This window comes from Trichogramma pretiosum, unplaced genomic scaffold (genome assembly GCF_000599845.2).
Source record: "Trichogramma pretiosum strain Unisexual culture from Peru unplaced genomic scaffold, Tpre_2.0 scaffold12, whole genome shotgun sequence".
NCBI lineage: Eukaryota > Metazoa > Arthropoda > Insecta > Hymenoptera > Trichogrammatidae > Trichogramma > Trichogramma pretiosum.
Window position 1 is genome coordinate 2,361,359 of NW_019641690.1, and position 14,620 is coordinate 2,375,978.

General features: G+C 34.4%; 4 protein-coding genes across 5 annotated transcripts; 1 reads left to right on the plus strand and 3 right to left on the minus strand.

Moving 5' to 3' along the window:
• The first annotated feature begins 356 nt into the window (after nucleotides 1-356).
• Nucleotides 357-2,002, plus strand: LOC106655310 (very low-density lipoprotein receptor-like). The gene is made up of 5 exons (XM_014375635.1): nucleotides 357-469; nucleotides 541-717; nucleotides 819-1,196; nucleotides 1,317-1,636; nucleotides 1,731-2,002. The coding sequence occupies exons 1-5, from the start codon at nucleotides 357-359 to the stop codon at nucleotides 2,000-2,002; spliced, it is 1,260 nt and encodes a 419-aa protein (XP_014231121.1).
• A 2,308-nt stretch (nucleotides 2,003-4,310) lies between these two features.
• On the minus strand, nucleotides 4,311-5,903 carry LOC106655309 (venom metalloproteinase 3-like). Its single transcript, XM_023461841.1, has 9 exons — nucleotides 5,838-5,903; nucleotides 5,718-5,772; nucleotides 5,449-5,642; nucleotides 5,333-5,375; nucleotides 5,187-5,262; nucleotides 4,981-5,110; nucleotides 4,741-4,904; nucleotides 4,535-4,675; nucleotides 4,311-4,461 (listed from the first exon to the last, which is right to left on the minus strand). The coding sequence occupies exons 1-9, from the start codon at nucleotides 5,901-5,903 to the stop codon at nucleotides 4,311-4,313; spliced, it is 1,020 nt and encodes a 339-aa protein (XP_023317609.1).
• Nucleotides 5,904-7,204: 1,301 nt separating this feature from the next.
• On the minus strand, nucleotides 7,205-8,446 carry LOC106655308 (venom acid phosphatase Acph-1-like). Its single transcript, XM_014375633.2, has 5 exons — nucleotides 8,376-8,446; nucleotides 8,049-8,311; nucleotides 7,812-7,974; nucleotides 7,407-7,739; nucleotides 7,205-7,321 (listed from the first exon to the last, which is right to left on the minus strand). The coding sequence occupies exons 1-5, from the start codon at nucleotides 8,439-8,441 to the stop codon at nucleotides 7,205-7,207; spliced, it is 942 nt and encodes a 313-aa protein (XP_014231119.1). The 5' UTR covers nucleotides 8,442-8,446.
• A 723-nt stretch (nucleotides 8,447-9,169) lies between these two features.
• LOC106655307 (testicular acid phosphatase homolog) lies at nucleotides 9,170-13,008 on the minus strand. Of its 2 annotated transcripts, XM_014375632.2 has the most exons (7): nucleotides 12,907-13,008; nucleotides 11,434-11,488; nucleotides 11,253-11,357; nucleotides 10,711-10,973; nucleotides 10,475-10,634; nucleotides 10,069-10,401; nucleotides 9,170-9,989 (listed from the first exon to the last, which is right to left on the minus strand). In XM_014375632.2, the coding sequence occupies exons 2-7, from the start codon at nucleotides 11,482-11,484 to the stop codon at nucleotides 9,855-9,857; spliced, it is 1,047 nt and encodes a 348-aa protein (XP_014231118.1). In that variant the 5' UTR covers nucleotides 11,485-11,488; nucleotides 12,907-13,008; the 3' UTR covers nucleotides 9,170-9,854. The 2 variants fall into 2 exon arrangements, with proteins under 2 accessions (XP_014231118.1, XP_023317572.1); XM_023461804.1 differs by lacking the exon at nucleotides 12,907-13,008 and having other exon boundaries at nucleotides 11,434-11,601.
• Nucleotides 13,009-14,620: the final 1,612 nt, after the last annotated feature.

Consider the following 14,620-nt stretch of genomic DNA (forward strand, 5'->3'; position numbering starts at 1 on the left):
TTTGAATTTCGACGTTGATCAATGAACCGGAAACACCCATCAAAGTGTATCACAATTCACACGTCTACGGAAGATTTCTAAAGGAAACAATTCCCCCGATTCTCGTAAATTTCTAATAATTCAATTTTTTTATCTCTAAATCTTCGAAATCGATCCTCGGTCGTCCACCAGCTGTTTCAACCTGCCGAGTATTATGGCCTCAGACGATTGCCAATAATCATCATTCAATAAAAATCTTTTTGCGTAAACGAGCAGCGAATTTAACCAGTGCTCAATCGAGCGCCGTAGTACGACCACAAAGTTTTGAGTTGCTACGCTTTTGCATAATTATGAAACTTTTTGGATATTTAGTGGTAATGGGTTTAGTGGCGACTCGAGTTGTCGCCATAGTGGACGATAGTGAACCCGACCCGAGCAAAGAGAAGTCCGAGGAGGAAGATGACGTTGAGAGTCGTGCCACTCGTTGTCTGTGAGTACATAATCGACCTTTTTTTTTGTCGAAGAAGCTTAAAACCTGACCAAAATGCCAATCTTTCTCAGAACGAGCCAATTCAGATGCAACAACGGACGCTGCATAAGCAAATCATACGTGTGCAACAATCGCGACGACTGCTACGACGGCAGCGACGAATCCATCATCCTCTGCTACGGAACTCGTCAAACCACGACGACGACGACATTTAGGCCATCGACGACGACCGTCAGGCCGACCGACAGGTAATAAGCTATATATAATAAACGACCTATTACTTCAACCGCCTCGACCTTGAAACCATCATACATCTCTAATCTTCCTAAAAATTTTCCACCCAACGAAGGACATCATCCCTGCTCTTCCCCTCTGTGTCCGGAGCACAAAAGCCACCATCCGTCGTGGGTCAGAAGAATCCGATCACCCAGAAGGTCTTCTCGTGCGACGCCCAGAGCGAGTTCCTCTGCCTGAGCGGCGAGTGCATCGATCGCAACAGGATCTGCGACGGCCGGGGCGACTGTCTCGACGCGAGCGACGAGGCCACGAGCATCTGCGGCGCTCCGCTCGCGGTCAAGTGCCAGGCCAATCAGTTTCAGTGCGCCACGGGGGGCCAGTGCGTTCACCTGGGCTACAAGTGCGACGGGACGCGCCACTGCAACGACGGCTCGGACGAGTCCGCGGCGACCTGCGGCGCCAGCAACAACAACGGTAATAACGTCATGAGGTAAGACGCGCGAGTGGATGGTGGCTAAATATCAAGATGATTATTCCAGATTTCGATATTTTACTTCTTTCGAAAGATTAAAAGTTAAGACTCGATGTAGTAAATTTTATTATGATTTAGGCCGCTAGAAAAACCCAACAACAACGTCAACACCGGAAGCAACAATAACAACAACAACAACAATGGAGGCAATTCCGGATCCTATCAGCAATCGAAGATGCAGCCGTGCCGTGTGCCTCCTCAACCCAGCAACGGCAGGTGGAGACTGCACAGGTCGCTCTGTCAGTCGGGCCGCGAGTGCAACGCCCCGCCGAGCATCAGCAGCATGGAGCCCGGCAGCTATCTCGTCTACAACTGCGACACGGGCTTTCGCCTGCTCGGCAACAGAGACGTCCTGTGCGGACCCGAGGGCAAATGGGTCAGCATTCCCACTTGCGAGCGTAAGTTCGAGCGCACACGAACGCACGAGTTTTTTTCTTTCCTCTTTTTCTTTTGCCGTTTTGTATAAAATTTGTATATTAAAATGTCGCGCAGAGATCAAGTGTCCGGCGTTGAGCACGTCGTCGACCGAGGCGCTCTGCGTCTGGAACAACGTGGCGGTGTCGTGCGACATCTCGGCCCCCGTCACCACCGTCGCGACTCTCAAGTGCCGCGAGGGCTTCGTCAAGGAGGTGACGTACGAGCCGACCTACAAGGACGTGCGCTGCCTCGCCGACGGCACCTGGTCGCCCAATCCCCTTACCTGCGTGAAAAAGCCGAAGAAGGTGAAGCTGGTGCTGGAGGGCGACATGATTATCGAGGATTAGCACGTAGATAATTGCATATACGACGGTACGTTGTGATGGTGGTACTATATTGTGTACGCGCGCCGACGAGACTTATGTACATGTTCCTAATTGTTTTTTAATTTTTAATTGTACAAATCAATATAGAGTACAAAAATATAGTCGATAAGCGTTCGATGAAGAATAAATCTTTATTGAGTTATTAACGTATGGAGACAATGTATTCTAAATCATATACTTTTATAAAAGCTCAACACATATCTTATCTGTGATTAATACAATCACGAAATTTTATATTAATATATAGGGCAAAACCTTACCCCACTTTTCACAAGTCCATTGGTGATTCTCCAAAAGAACGACCGCAAATGGGACATTTTTCGTCGCACTGCGGCTCGTCCCACGTCTCGATATGACATTTCGATCGGGCCGGGTGTGTAAAGTTTAAAGGTGCATCCCTTTCTATATAATCGTCGTCTTCTTCATCAGACGATGATGATTTATCTCTTGAGTCTTCATTTTCACTCGTCATTACTACACTTCGCAGTAGTCTAACAATTTTTAATAAAATAATCTTTTTCGACTCTCCGGGCGTTTATGAGTGAAATCAGTCCCAAGAGAACTTATTTGTCCTTCCCGGCCGAGGCACTGCAAGAGCGGAGTGTCCGCGGTAGTAGCTCGTGTACAAAAGTGCTTAACTATAGGGTTATTTAAATTGTCTCCTGTCTGATCTGTTGCCTGATGTTTTGTTTGCAAACGCTGATATAACCACTGATGGCACTGATATACTGTACGAGAGGTTATACCGAGTTAGATTGTACTATACTTGGAAAAAACTTTTCTTTGTGAACTAAGTGTTCACGTGGTCTTGATTTATTTCTGAGTATTTTCGACAGGTTTTGCCCTCCTTTGCGGAAATCTGCACTCCTCAAGGTCGGCTAAGACTATTTACTTGCAACATTTTATGCCTAATGAAATAGTGCCGGATTATAGGCACGGCCTATGGGCCACCCCATCATGAAGACCAACACAAGATTGAAATAATAAATTTAAGATAAACGAAAAATAAACCGGTCACAAATGATTTGATCTTTAAACTTTCCATGTGTGAAGTCCACGTTTATCTAAACTTGTTTTTTTTTGCGATTAAGGAAAAAATCGTCGAAAGTTTCACATAATGATTGTATATGGGTCAAAATAATACTTTAAATAAGCAAAAAATGAATATATTTTTATCTGTAATACTTATTTCGATGATTGTTTTTATGGTATTATTCAATAATTCAAATTAATTGAATTCATTTAGACTTCAAACCCTCAATAGAAATTACATTTACGTTTTTTATTGCACTTATTGTACGTACATTGGAAATTAATTTTTTCACTGAACTTCGATCGTTTATTATTTTCTATCGCAGCAGCTGTACAGATACAGAAGCAGCAAAGAAGGAACCAACATACAACCCAAATAACGACCAATACAAAAAGCGCGAGACTCTTCGCAGCAACAAGTTTTAAACTGCTATTCATTTTATCATCATTTCAAAAACCTTCGCTCATCTCTATATTGCTATGTTACTGTTTAACATGCGTGTTACATAAAGAAAATTACATACAATTTTCAAGATAGAAAAATGTAACTTTCATACTTTGAAAATGCACTAGAGTAAATAGAGATTTACATAGAATTTTTATTGATTTTTTTGGTTACGATATAAAACTTGCATAAAAATGGCAATAAATTGACTAAACATTGCATCTTCGTGCTGAAGACGTGATTTTTGCTACAATAATATTTCTATTCTCTGTCGACGACGCACTGACCAGCAAAACACATCTATGTGAAAAAATAGTAAAAATAAATTAAATAATTTTTAAAATGTATTAAATATTCATACATGAACGCTTTTATTATTTTATTTACCTTGTTATCGCCACAACTTGTACCGTCGAGTGGAGGAAGAGGGAAGTCATGTTTTGTTACATGATTAGCAGAACGAATCCACGAGCATGGCTGTATGTAACATTGCTCGTGCTGATTATTTTCGTTCTAAAATTGAAAAATATAGTTGTGTCAGTCGAATCGAATCCAATAACAACGATTACATAAATGAAAAATGGCTTACCACTGAAGCGACATAATTTAAATTGCCATAACCATTGTGAACTTTGCACTGCTCGTCTCGAGTTGTAAAACTGCCACGCAAAACTCGCGGGTATGGCCTACCCACGTAAGGTTTGTTTCGCAAACAATTAGCGCGTGGTGATCTGCGTTAAATTTTTTAAATTAAAGTATTCATAAATCTACAATCTGAAATGATGCAATTTTTCATTCTAAATACCTGAGAAAATTTCTCATGTCACGCATACTGCATTCGGACCATGTGAAAGCATTTTTGCCTCTATTTCCACTCATTATGTGACCAGCACTCGAATCGCACGATTTTGCGCTGTTATCGCCATCGTGGTGTGCTCCAAACCTATGAAAAATATAAATACATCAGATATTTTATAATGATTGCGAGTATTTATTTTTTATGATCATTTCTTTACAGATGTCCAAGCTCGTGAGCGGTGCCAGCGGCAATCCAATAATCGTTTTCGCCCTTCGCTTTGTGAGTCATAATAGCAACTGATTTAGCACCGTTACAGGCTCCGGTTACCGTAGCCCAACCATAGGCATCCATATCCTTACTGCAATAAAAAATTAAATGGGAATTACTAAAGTAAAACCTATAAAAAAACTGTGCAAAACTTACTTCGTCAAAAGCACAATAATATCATAAGAGCCCCGAGGGATTCCATTGACGCCATTCCAGCTTCCCAAGAAATATTCACCAGCTTGATGCATTGCATCGAAAGGTTTACTATCTTTGACATTGTTTTTTAGATTATTTGTCATATAGGGTACAGCATCACGATCCTTCGAGAGCAGCGTAAGATTTTCTATTGTTACAGTTTCTTTTTAATTTTAAAAATTCAAATGCATTTGAACATACCGTTGGAATAACAAGACCAGCCAGATGAAGTCTTACTTGTGGATTTTTGAGGGTTCGGAATCGAATGTCGATATTATTGAAAAATCCTGCGATTGACTGAGTAATTTTGTAGACATCTTTACCATATGCTCTAAACAAATAATGTAAAATTATAAATTGAATCGGATTTATTAGTGTGTTCTTCGGAAAAGTAATTCAATTCATACTCGTAATTATCATAATCTAAGATGGCTAATATTTGAGGATACACAACATCTGAACCTAAGTTTGATGGTCTAGAATCTACAAAAATAAAATTCGAATTTTATCCTTTCCATTTCAAGTTGAATTGAAATATATTTGATTAACTTACTATATTCATTTTGAGCATTTAACGTCTTAGTTTTTGGTTCCGGCTATAATTTGAAAATTTCAAAATTGTATTATTTGATTATATTTTAATATAGTAATAAATAAAAAAATACTTACGTAACGGTAAGTTTTGTATGTTATTGCACCGTAACCATTTGATTTTGCGATGTATAATTTACTATTAGATCCTAATAAAACTCGGTCTTGCGTGGGTTCGCGCAAATAAGTAGCGTAATTAAAAAATACTCGTTGATTATCCATCGATCTTTGTTGAGAAGTCGAGGTATAAGCATCGTCTACTTTATCGATTTCTTTCAGAAATAAATAATAGAAAAATATTTATTGGTTTAAGTCAACAATACTTATAATTATTATATCTTTCTTACCATTATAGATTTCATTCAATTCCATTTGTTCTTCTTTCGTTCCACATTGTGGTATCTAAAAATTATTATTTTAATTTTCAACGCAGCTCTTTGAAAAAAAAAATGAAATTGATAAATTACCTCTTGACCGCGAATTAGCGGTATGATGCTTATACAGACAAAAAATAATTTAAGCGTTCGTGACATTTTACTCTGCACGTCTAACTGTTCCTACAGTACCTTCTAATTTAAATTTTTACGAATATTCGCATAATATATGTTTCCAGATCAATAAAATGCTGATAAAAATTTTAGAATGACACATTTATTGACAAATAGTTATTTACAAATCACTTGACAGTCATCATGGATTGTTTTATCGATTAGAATATGTAAAATTGTCATATTTATTATCAAAAAATTAGTAAACATGATTGATTTTTAAAAATATAATATGATAATATGATATCGGTGTGCAAATTATCAATTATTTTTCCTCATCTCGAAATGGCTATGGTTTGTAATCACAACTCACGTTGTGTCACTGCTATAAACAAGTATAAATTAGTCTTATTTTTTTTTTGTTTCATTGAATATTTCTGTTCACTTCTTTACTCAATTAATGATTCGGAATTGTTCAAAGTTCAAAAAATTGCTTGATTCAAGACATGAATTTCTTTGCTTTAGAGCAGCAAAATTATACTTATCATATAATATCTGTGGTGGAAAGGCATAACGACTTAAGTCCATTTTTTTAAAAATCGATTTTATGATTTTCTACTAAAACATCTATATTTAGCGTCTATTTTAATGTACTAGGGTCAGAATAGACGAATATAGCGTCTAACGTTAGTTGCAGCATCGTGCATAACGACTTAAGTCCATTTCGCGAAGACTGGGGAAAGGCAAAACGACTTAAGTCCACCTTTGCGAGCTTCAAAATGCTATAGAGAGTCTAATTTTATTTGAAAATGAAAGAAAATGATATTTCGTACATACAAATAACTCTCACATTCTTCGAATGTTGTGAATTACACTATATGATTGTTACATTTGATACGCGAGGGGCAATTTTCTCGATTTTCAGTTTGGCCTTTTTTCGTTGCAAGATTTGAGATCTGACGGCAGTATAACGTTAAATGAGCTATCTTATCAATGTAAAATCATTAAATGAGGTTGTGTGAACAAACTGCGCGAAATTATCGATATTGAAAAAAGTGTGACCGCCAAAAGTGGACTGAAGTGCAAACCGTGGAAAGGCAAAACGACTCAAGTCCTTATTTTTTGCTCCCTATCATCGCTATGATGCACCTTTCAATTTCATATGTACATAGTTGAAAAGCTACCTCATAGTAGCTTAAAACACCATAGGTTCAGATCTCGACTCGTCCGCGTTTAGTTAGGCTGGCCCAATCAACTTAAAAAGCGTTTTTCTCGAAATTACGAAAAATGGACTTGAGTCGTTATGCCTTTCCACCACAGATATAATGTTACTAAGCAAAATACAGTTAAGCAGGTAAAATAATTTTGAGCGCGTTTTCGTATTCTTGCAAGGTACATAAACTATTGCATCCAGGTACATCGAGGTTTATGAGATTTCGTGAGACTCCGGCCCAAAATAGCATCTGAATTTGAAAAAAATTGAAAATAATGAATAGTTGCCATAAGGCATAATTTTTCATGAATTTTAAATTATTTTGTAAGACTCACCCTGACATATTTTTTGCCATCGTCATCTCGCAGTGTTTCGGTTATTACTGCAGATGCGAATTCAGGAAAACCAGGATTATTCGAAATTTTTAATGCTCCGAGTAATCGACCCAAAGTACTATCGTGACAACTGTACAAGAAAATCTTTCTCTCGTCTCTTTGTGATTCGTGGTTCTGTATATTTTTCAACAAAACGTTTGCAACTGGCCCAGCGGTCATTTTGGCCAGAGGGTTGCTCATTGATAGCGACTTGAATGCAAGAGAAGCAAGTTCTTGCAGTGCTTGGAAAGTTTCCTCGGAACACCAGTCAGGTAATGGTAGTCCCATACTCACCTAGAAACAGATAAATATCATTTGAAAAAAATTAAATAATAAATATTTATTTAAAATGAAAAATTTACGCACAACAGAATGCAGATAATTAGTTAAATATATAGTTGGAATTAGACCTTTTCCGACTAGGGGTTTCCCCGTATTGTTCTGCGCGTGTTCCAATACATGATTGTAACGATTCAATATCTCTGTGATTTTTGCAGACTCCAAAATTGGCTTATAATGTTTATCGAATCTGAAAATATCATTAATTCTTCGAGTTTGTATATGAAGTACTTCTCAATAATTAAAATCAGTTGTAATACACACTCAGGGCCAGACCACTCAAACCATAAATAATTTTTATCGTTGTCTAAGTAATGTGTTGGTATTGGTATCCATGGAATGTCTTTATTCCACATTGTCTCGGGATTTGGAGGATATAAACCAGCTAAAAGCAATTGCAATGACATTTTTGTCCGATCGAAATTAGTGCTGAATGCATAGACGTCTTGGGGCTTGTAAGATCCAAGAAATTCACCGTATCGATCTCTAAGCATTTTTCCTGTCTCATATACTCTTTTCATGCCTTTCTGCAAATTAATTAAAGCGTGAGCCGACTAATATGATGATTGAAATGGATATGAATGAGCTTACCAGTGTAAGTTGACCATAACCTTTCGGTTTAAAATACTGTTCATCGTAAGGATCATTTTTAGACATTTCTCCTCGAGATGGAATACGGTCGCCATGCCTAAATACCTGATATAATTTTTTCATTAAACTATAAAGACTGATGAATTGTTTTGTTGAATGGACACTTTTTCACTCGTACTTACTACTTGCACAAGCTCGACTGTCAAATTTTTGTCTGAACTAACAAGTGGAGAAGCAAACACTTCACTATAAACAATCAAAGTAAATAATATGACTACACTTGATAACTTCATCATCAACACTTTTTTCGCTTTTAATGAAATGCCACTTTATTTTATTGAAATGAAAGTTACTCGAAGACTCCTACTGACCAGTAAATGTAACTGACTGAGCTTTATATATAAGAAAATCGTGGACGATGCTCGTGACTTTGCAATCATAAAGATATCAACATTAAAAATCTATTTACATATATATAAATTTTTTTTTATGATTGCGAAGATTTATGAAATTATATTCTCATTAGTAATGAGTGTTCTATCATTATAAAGATCACTTCGATATCTGTAAACATTTTTGATTTATATCTTTTATATACTTTGCTAGATGAATTCGAACAATCAGACGTTTTTTTTGTAAAATATTTATTTGTCATGTAAATCGTACACAAAATTAAAAGAAACTTTTGTAGAAAATATATATATGATGAAGGCACTTCTACTCTACAATGTATTATAATAATTAGTGCTTTTTATGATTAACAAATACATTCATTAAAATATTAAATTGTAAAATATTTTTTCTAAAACAAAATTTAGTAACAGAATTTTTCGTGAAAAATCTTTTACTTGCAGAGTCTGACTTTAGAGTTCAATTTTTAATATTTTTATCATGATTAACGGCACAAGTCGCATATGATAGTTTCAAATATTTTGGTTGGTTTTAAAAGTTGTCGATAAACAGTCTTGCAATGTATGATGTTTTGTTAAGTGACCAACGAAGATTAAATAACGAGTTCAGCTTCAGCTCTTGTGTAAAACCAACGCTTTAGTAATTTTTTTTTCTATTTTAATGTGAGATTTTAATGTGGCTGTAAAAGATGAATACTCGTTGATGAAATTATTATGCTTAACTAAATTCATCTGAGTTTTTTAAAAGCAGCATTGCCAAGGCACAACAGTCAGTCAATCGATAACCCGAATATAGTCTCGTGTATCAAACTATCACAATTTTTTGAATTAAATATAACCAACGTTTTCAATCAGATGATGAAATCGTATTGTTTCAGATTTCAGTGATATTTCTTAAAGTATATTGCAATGGTTATAATTATAATATATTTTTATTCGTTTATAAAATTAAAAACTTATTTTTCATTTGTTAATAATGTATTACTAAAATTCTTAAAGAAAAATCACTTAAACTGTACAGTAATTATTTCTATTTTAGATAACCGTTCTATTCGGTTTAAGCGGGCGTCTAACAATTTTTTTTTCCACTGTCAGGTAAAATATGAGCTATCGCATTTTTGTACTCTTCGAATGTGCATATGTGTTTGCATCCTGGAAGTTCGAGAGGGATGAGTTTTTCAGAAACTCCGGTCCAAAACAACATCTATAATACAATACAAAAGATATCGTGTTATTGCATGTGATTTCGTTCACCAAATATTAGTTAATTATGAAAAACTTACCCGAACGAAAGATTTTCCTTCTTTGTCTCGCAATTTTTCAGTTATGACCGCGGAACCGTACTCGGCGAGTTGAGGGGCGTTTTTTATCTTCAATCCGGTGAGGAATGGCATCACGGTAGAATCGTGAGCGCTGTACAAGTAAATCTTCCTACTGTCTTTTTTATCCTCGTTGCGTTGCATATTATCTTGTAAAACTTGAGCAGTTGGGCCAACGACAATTTTTGCTAAAGGATCAGTAATTGCCAGTGACTTGAAGCCAACCGCAGAGACTTCTTCTAGAATTTTGAAAGTTTCCTCGGAACACCAGCTGGGTAATGGCAGACCCAAGGCCAACTAAAGATAAATTTGGTTTGATTAACAATTTGAATTTGATGAAATTTCGAAGTAAACGTAAAGAAATACTTACTGCAGACTGCAAATTTGCAGTTATGGACAATACACTCAAAGCTCCCCTTTCAAATTTCATCTTTGTAATATCTTTTACGAATTCCAGTACGTCATGATTTTGTTGCATCATGTTGTTGACTTCAGGATGCATTTGAGCATCTTTATACAACCTCTCGAAGCTAAAAAAATTTAAATATCAAAATAAATGATTGTGTTAGAAAGTGACTTACTTTAATGGCAGATATTCATACTTACGTTGGACACGACCAATCAACGTAAAGGAAATTTTCACCCTTTGGCTTATAATGTATTGGAATCGGCTGCCATGGAAGATCCTTATTCCACATTGATTCCTCTGTCGGGGGATATAACCCAGCCAAAAGCAATTGCAACGAAATTTTTGTGCGATCAACGTCCGTACTGAATGCATAAACTTCTTGAGGCTTGTAATGCCCAAGAAACTTATCATATCGCTCTCTAAGCATTTTTCCTGTATCGTATAGTCGTTTCATACCTCGCTGCAAGTCAATCAACGATTTAAATTAAAATCATTTTTACTTTTACCATAATCAAAAATTTTTTAAATATGTTAGAAAAAAACAAATAATCTATGAAAAATCATTGTTTTTTTTAGATAAACTGAAAGACTATCTGATACTTGTAGTTATTGTTTTATTGCTTCTACAGATAACTCATTTTTTCCGCAATATCAGTATTTTCAAAACACGTAAAATAAGTATTCTAAATTATTTTGATTTTATTTTCTTTTGTACAATTATTTAAAATGTTCATTTTACCTTCGTAAGTTGACCATAGCCCACTGGTTTAAAATATTTTTCATCATATGGGTCATTCGGATATCGCTCAAATGTGTCTGGAACTCGGTCGCCGTGTCTAAATAACTATTAAGAAGCAACGAAAAATTAGAAAAAAATATCTCGAAATAAAGTGTTTCATAATGCTTTTAATTATACTCACAACTTGCACGAGCTCAACTTCAAAATCTTCCAACGCAACGGTGTCTTGCATGATTCTGTAAGCAAGGACGTTATCATTGTAAAATAATGCACAAAATATTAAAAAGCCTATGAAAATGTCCATTTTTAACACTGTTTTAACATCTATGAAAATTTATAAAATTTTTAATTCTGTGTCCGATTAAAGACGATCTGTTGGCTCCAACGTACTCGAATGTAATAAAATGAAGTGTACCAGTTAAGTGATCTTTATATACCGACGACTAAACTTCTAAAAAAGATAAAATTAAATGTGATAAAAGATTGAATTGGTATGTACTAATTGTATGAGATAATCATTATATTATATCCCGGCTTCCGATCCATCAGGGTAAGATCAAGATTTTTTTATTCATTAAGTTACGATAATGAAAGGGATTGAGAAAGTAAACGGTACATTAAAATCAATTAATTCCTATATCCTTTTATCTGATGCCATTACATAGGGAAAGTGATGATGCAGAAGTAGTAGTCCGTAATACAAGTAATAAGAAAAAGAGTAACATAAAAAAACAGAATATTATGAATTTGTTACGAATTATATGTAAGATTAATAAAATAGTCATTGATAGAAAACACCGACTCATCTGGGAAATTGATTTTTGTCTATTTTGTTGTTGTTGTTGTTGTTGTTGTTGTTGTTCTTGTTGTTTTAATCTACTGGCAATAAGAATAATAACTATTCATTTTTTATTTGTAGAATACTAATTTAATATTAAAATATTATTCACGAATGGGTACGTACAAAAATAATTTTCGTTGTTATTATTTTTTTCTAAATATATATTAATAAACTAAAATTTAGTCAGTCACTCATTTGGAAAATAATTTAGAGGCCGGAAAATTAATGAAACGTTTAATAATTGACAGTTTGCAATGGAGATATTGGTTGATGCAAGTTATTTAAACCTCGTGTCAACCGTCTCACAGACTGTCAGTGTAATCTTGACGTCATGAAAGGCAGTCATTGTTGGTACGATTTTTAAGAATATGTCAAAATTTAAAATTTTAAGATCTTATAAAAATCGCTATTATTTTGTGTTTTCTTTAGGTAAAAGTAACTCAAATGCAATGTTCACTTTCAAAAAAACATGAAGATTAATTTTCTATACACTTTAACCTAAATAAAAACTGTGCATACTTAGTAATATAAATAAAATTCGTTAAATGAAGGAAAAAATAATTTTAAGATTAAAAACTTTCAATCGCCCTATTCGGTGTAAAAATTAAAAAAAACTTGCTCTAAATTTTGTGGATTTTTTTCGTTAAAAATAAAACTTCACACAAAGAAGCCACGTTATGTATTGCAGCAATGTTCGAGGCCGTTATCACTACACATGTGATGATGCAATGATCGGTCATTGAATTCACGGTGCAGTTCAAAATAATAATATTATCATATTAAGTACTGTTACATAAAAGTAGAAAAACTTACTCTAAAGAGGATGCACTGCCGAAATCCAAATATTTAATAACAGAAGAATCAACAGATGCTTCACGAGGAACTAGTCTTCCCACGGCTAAGATATCACTCAGGCTAATGAGTCCGTTAGATTTTTATGAAAGTAATCAGACGCTGATATTGGAGAACCATTTCTTAATGACGCCAAGAGTGGAAAAGTGAAATGCAGCACTGCACACGTCATGACCAGTATGTTTGGGCGGTCATTTTCAAATTGAGCTACGACACTATTTCTTACTACACTAGTTTTATTTTCGTAAAATATGACCGTGTATCTGCATTAATTATCAATTTTTTTTTTTAAATTTCGCGCACTCGTTAAAATGTTTTTTCTACAATAATCTACCGCACATATAGTGCAATAATAATATTTTAACAAAATAAATGTACGAATTCTAATTGTGATTTACTTATTGTGATTTTGTTTTGTTCAAATTTGAATAAATGATGAAGAAAAACGGCAAAAAATTATAATTTATCACGATTTGAATTTATTATTTTGAATGAATATATTGAATTTTTTTAGTGAATTAGTCTGTCTCAATTACTTATTACGAATAAAACCACCAATGATGAGAACAGGTATTTTTAATTATCTCAGTCTGAAATCTTATCTTTTGTCAAATTATAATTTAGTGGGCCAAAAATTATTGTTATAATTTAATATTTATAACAATATTGGGAGGAGTATTTTAATAGCAGAGTATGTTGTATTATTGATAAGAATATACTGATTGCAACAGTGCACTTAGTTCAGCCGATAAAAGTGTAGTATGATAATTTTCACGAAAATAATATTCGTGTATTTTGGATTTCCACTTCAAAATTTTCCCGAATCTTTTTACATTTCATTATAATTCTCTAAGGAACTTTCTCAATTTAGAGGATCAACAAAAAATCTATACCCAAAAAAAGTTAATACATCAATGTTAATTTTTTGGTGATTTTTGATGAGTACATACAGTATTTGCATGAGCAAAAAATGCCCATAGTTTATAATAAGCGTTATGATGGTTTGATGAAATGATCAGAGTGGCGCTACGGAATATATCTTTTGAATTATATTGAGCTGAATATCACATGTTTTTTTTATTAATTCTCCATAAGAGACATCAGCGAGTGACGAAATAAAAGATGACTTATTAGAAGCAATTGTTGCTGGTTTTTTAAACGTGATTTTAATTGGCAGTTTTACTATAAAATTTATAGTCGTATTTCGGGACAAAACAGGTATTTTTTTATTGCTAGCTGTTGAAAAAATTTTAAGAAAGTCCGTATGAACAAATTCTTGACCTAATGATTCCGTTGAGTCAGATAGACTATGATTACTTTTAGATAGCTGTGCATTATCAGTATCATTACGTTCTATTCCTTCAAAAATTAAATTTTTAGATCTTATTGATTCGGCGATATACCCAGAAGCAACAGAATCTGAGTGCCATCCCAATTTAAAGTTAAAGATTTCTTGGGCTTTATATATCCTTTAGAATTATTTTTGAGAATGCCTTCAAGAACTAGGTATTTACTTATATCTACTTCATTTTTCGTAACGAGCATTTTTTTCAAAATAGACCATACGCTCCACGTAGTCGCAGGACATACTTATTTTTGCAAATCTTTGAAGTAGCAAATTAAAATTTTCTCTTCAAAAGAATTTGCCTTATTCTTCTCTTTCCAATTCAAAATA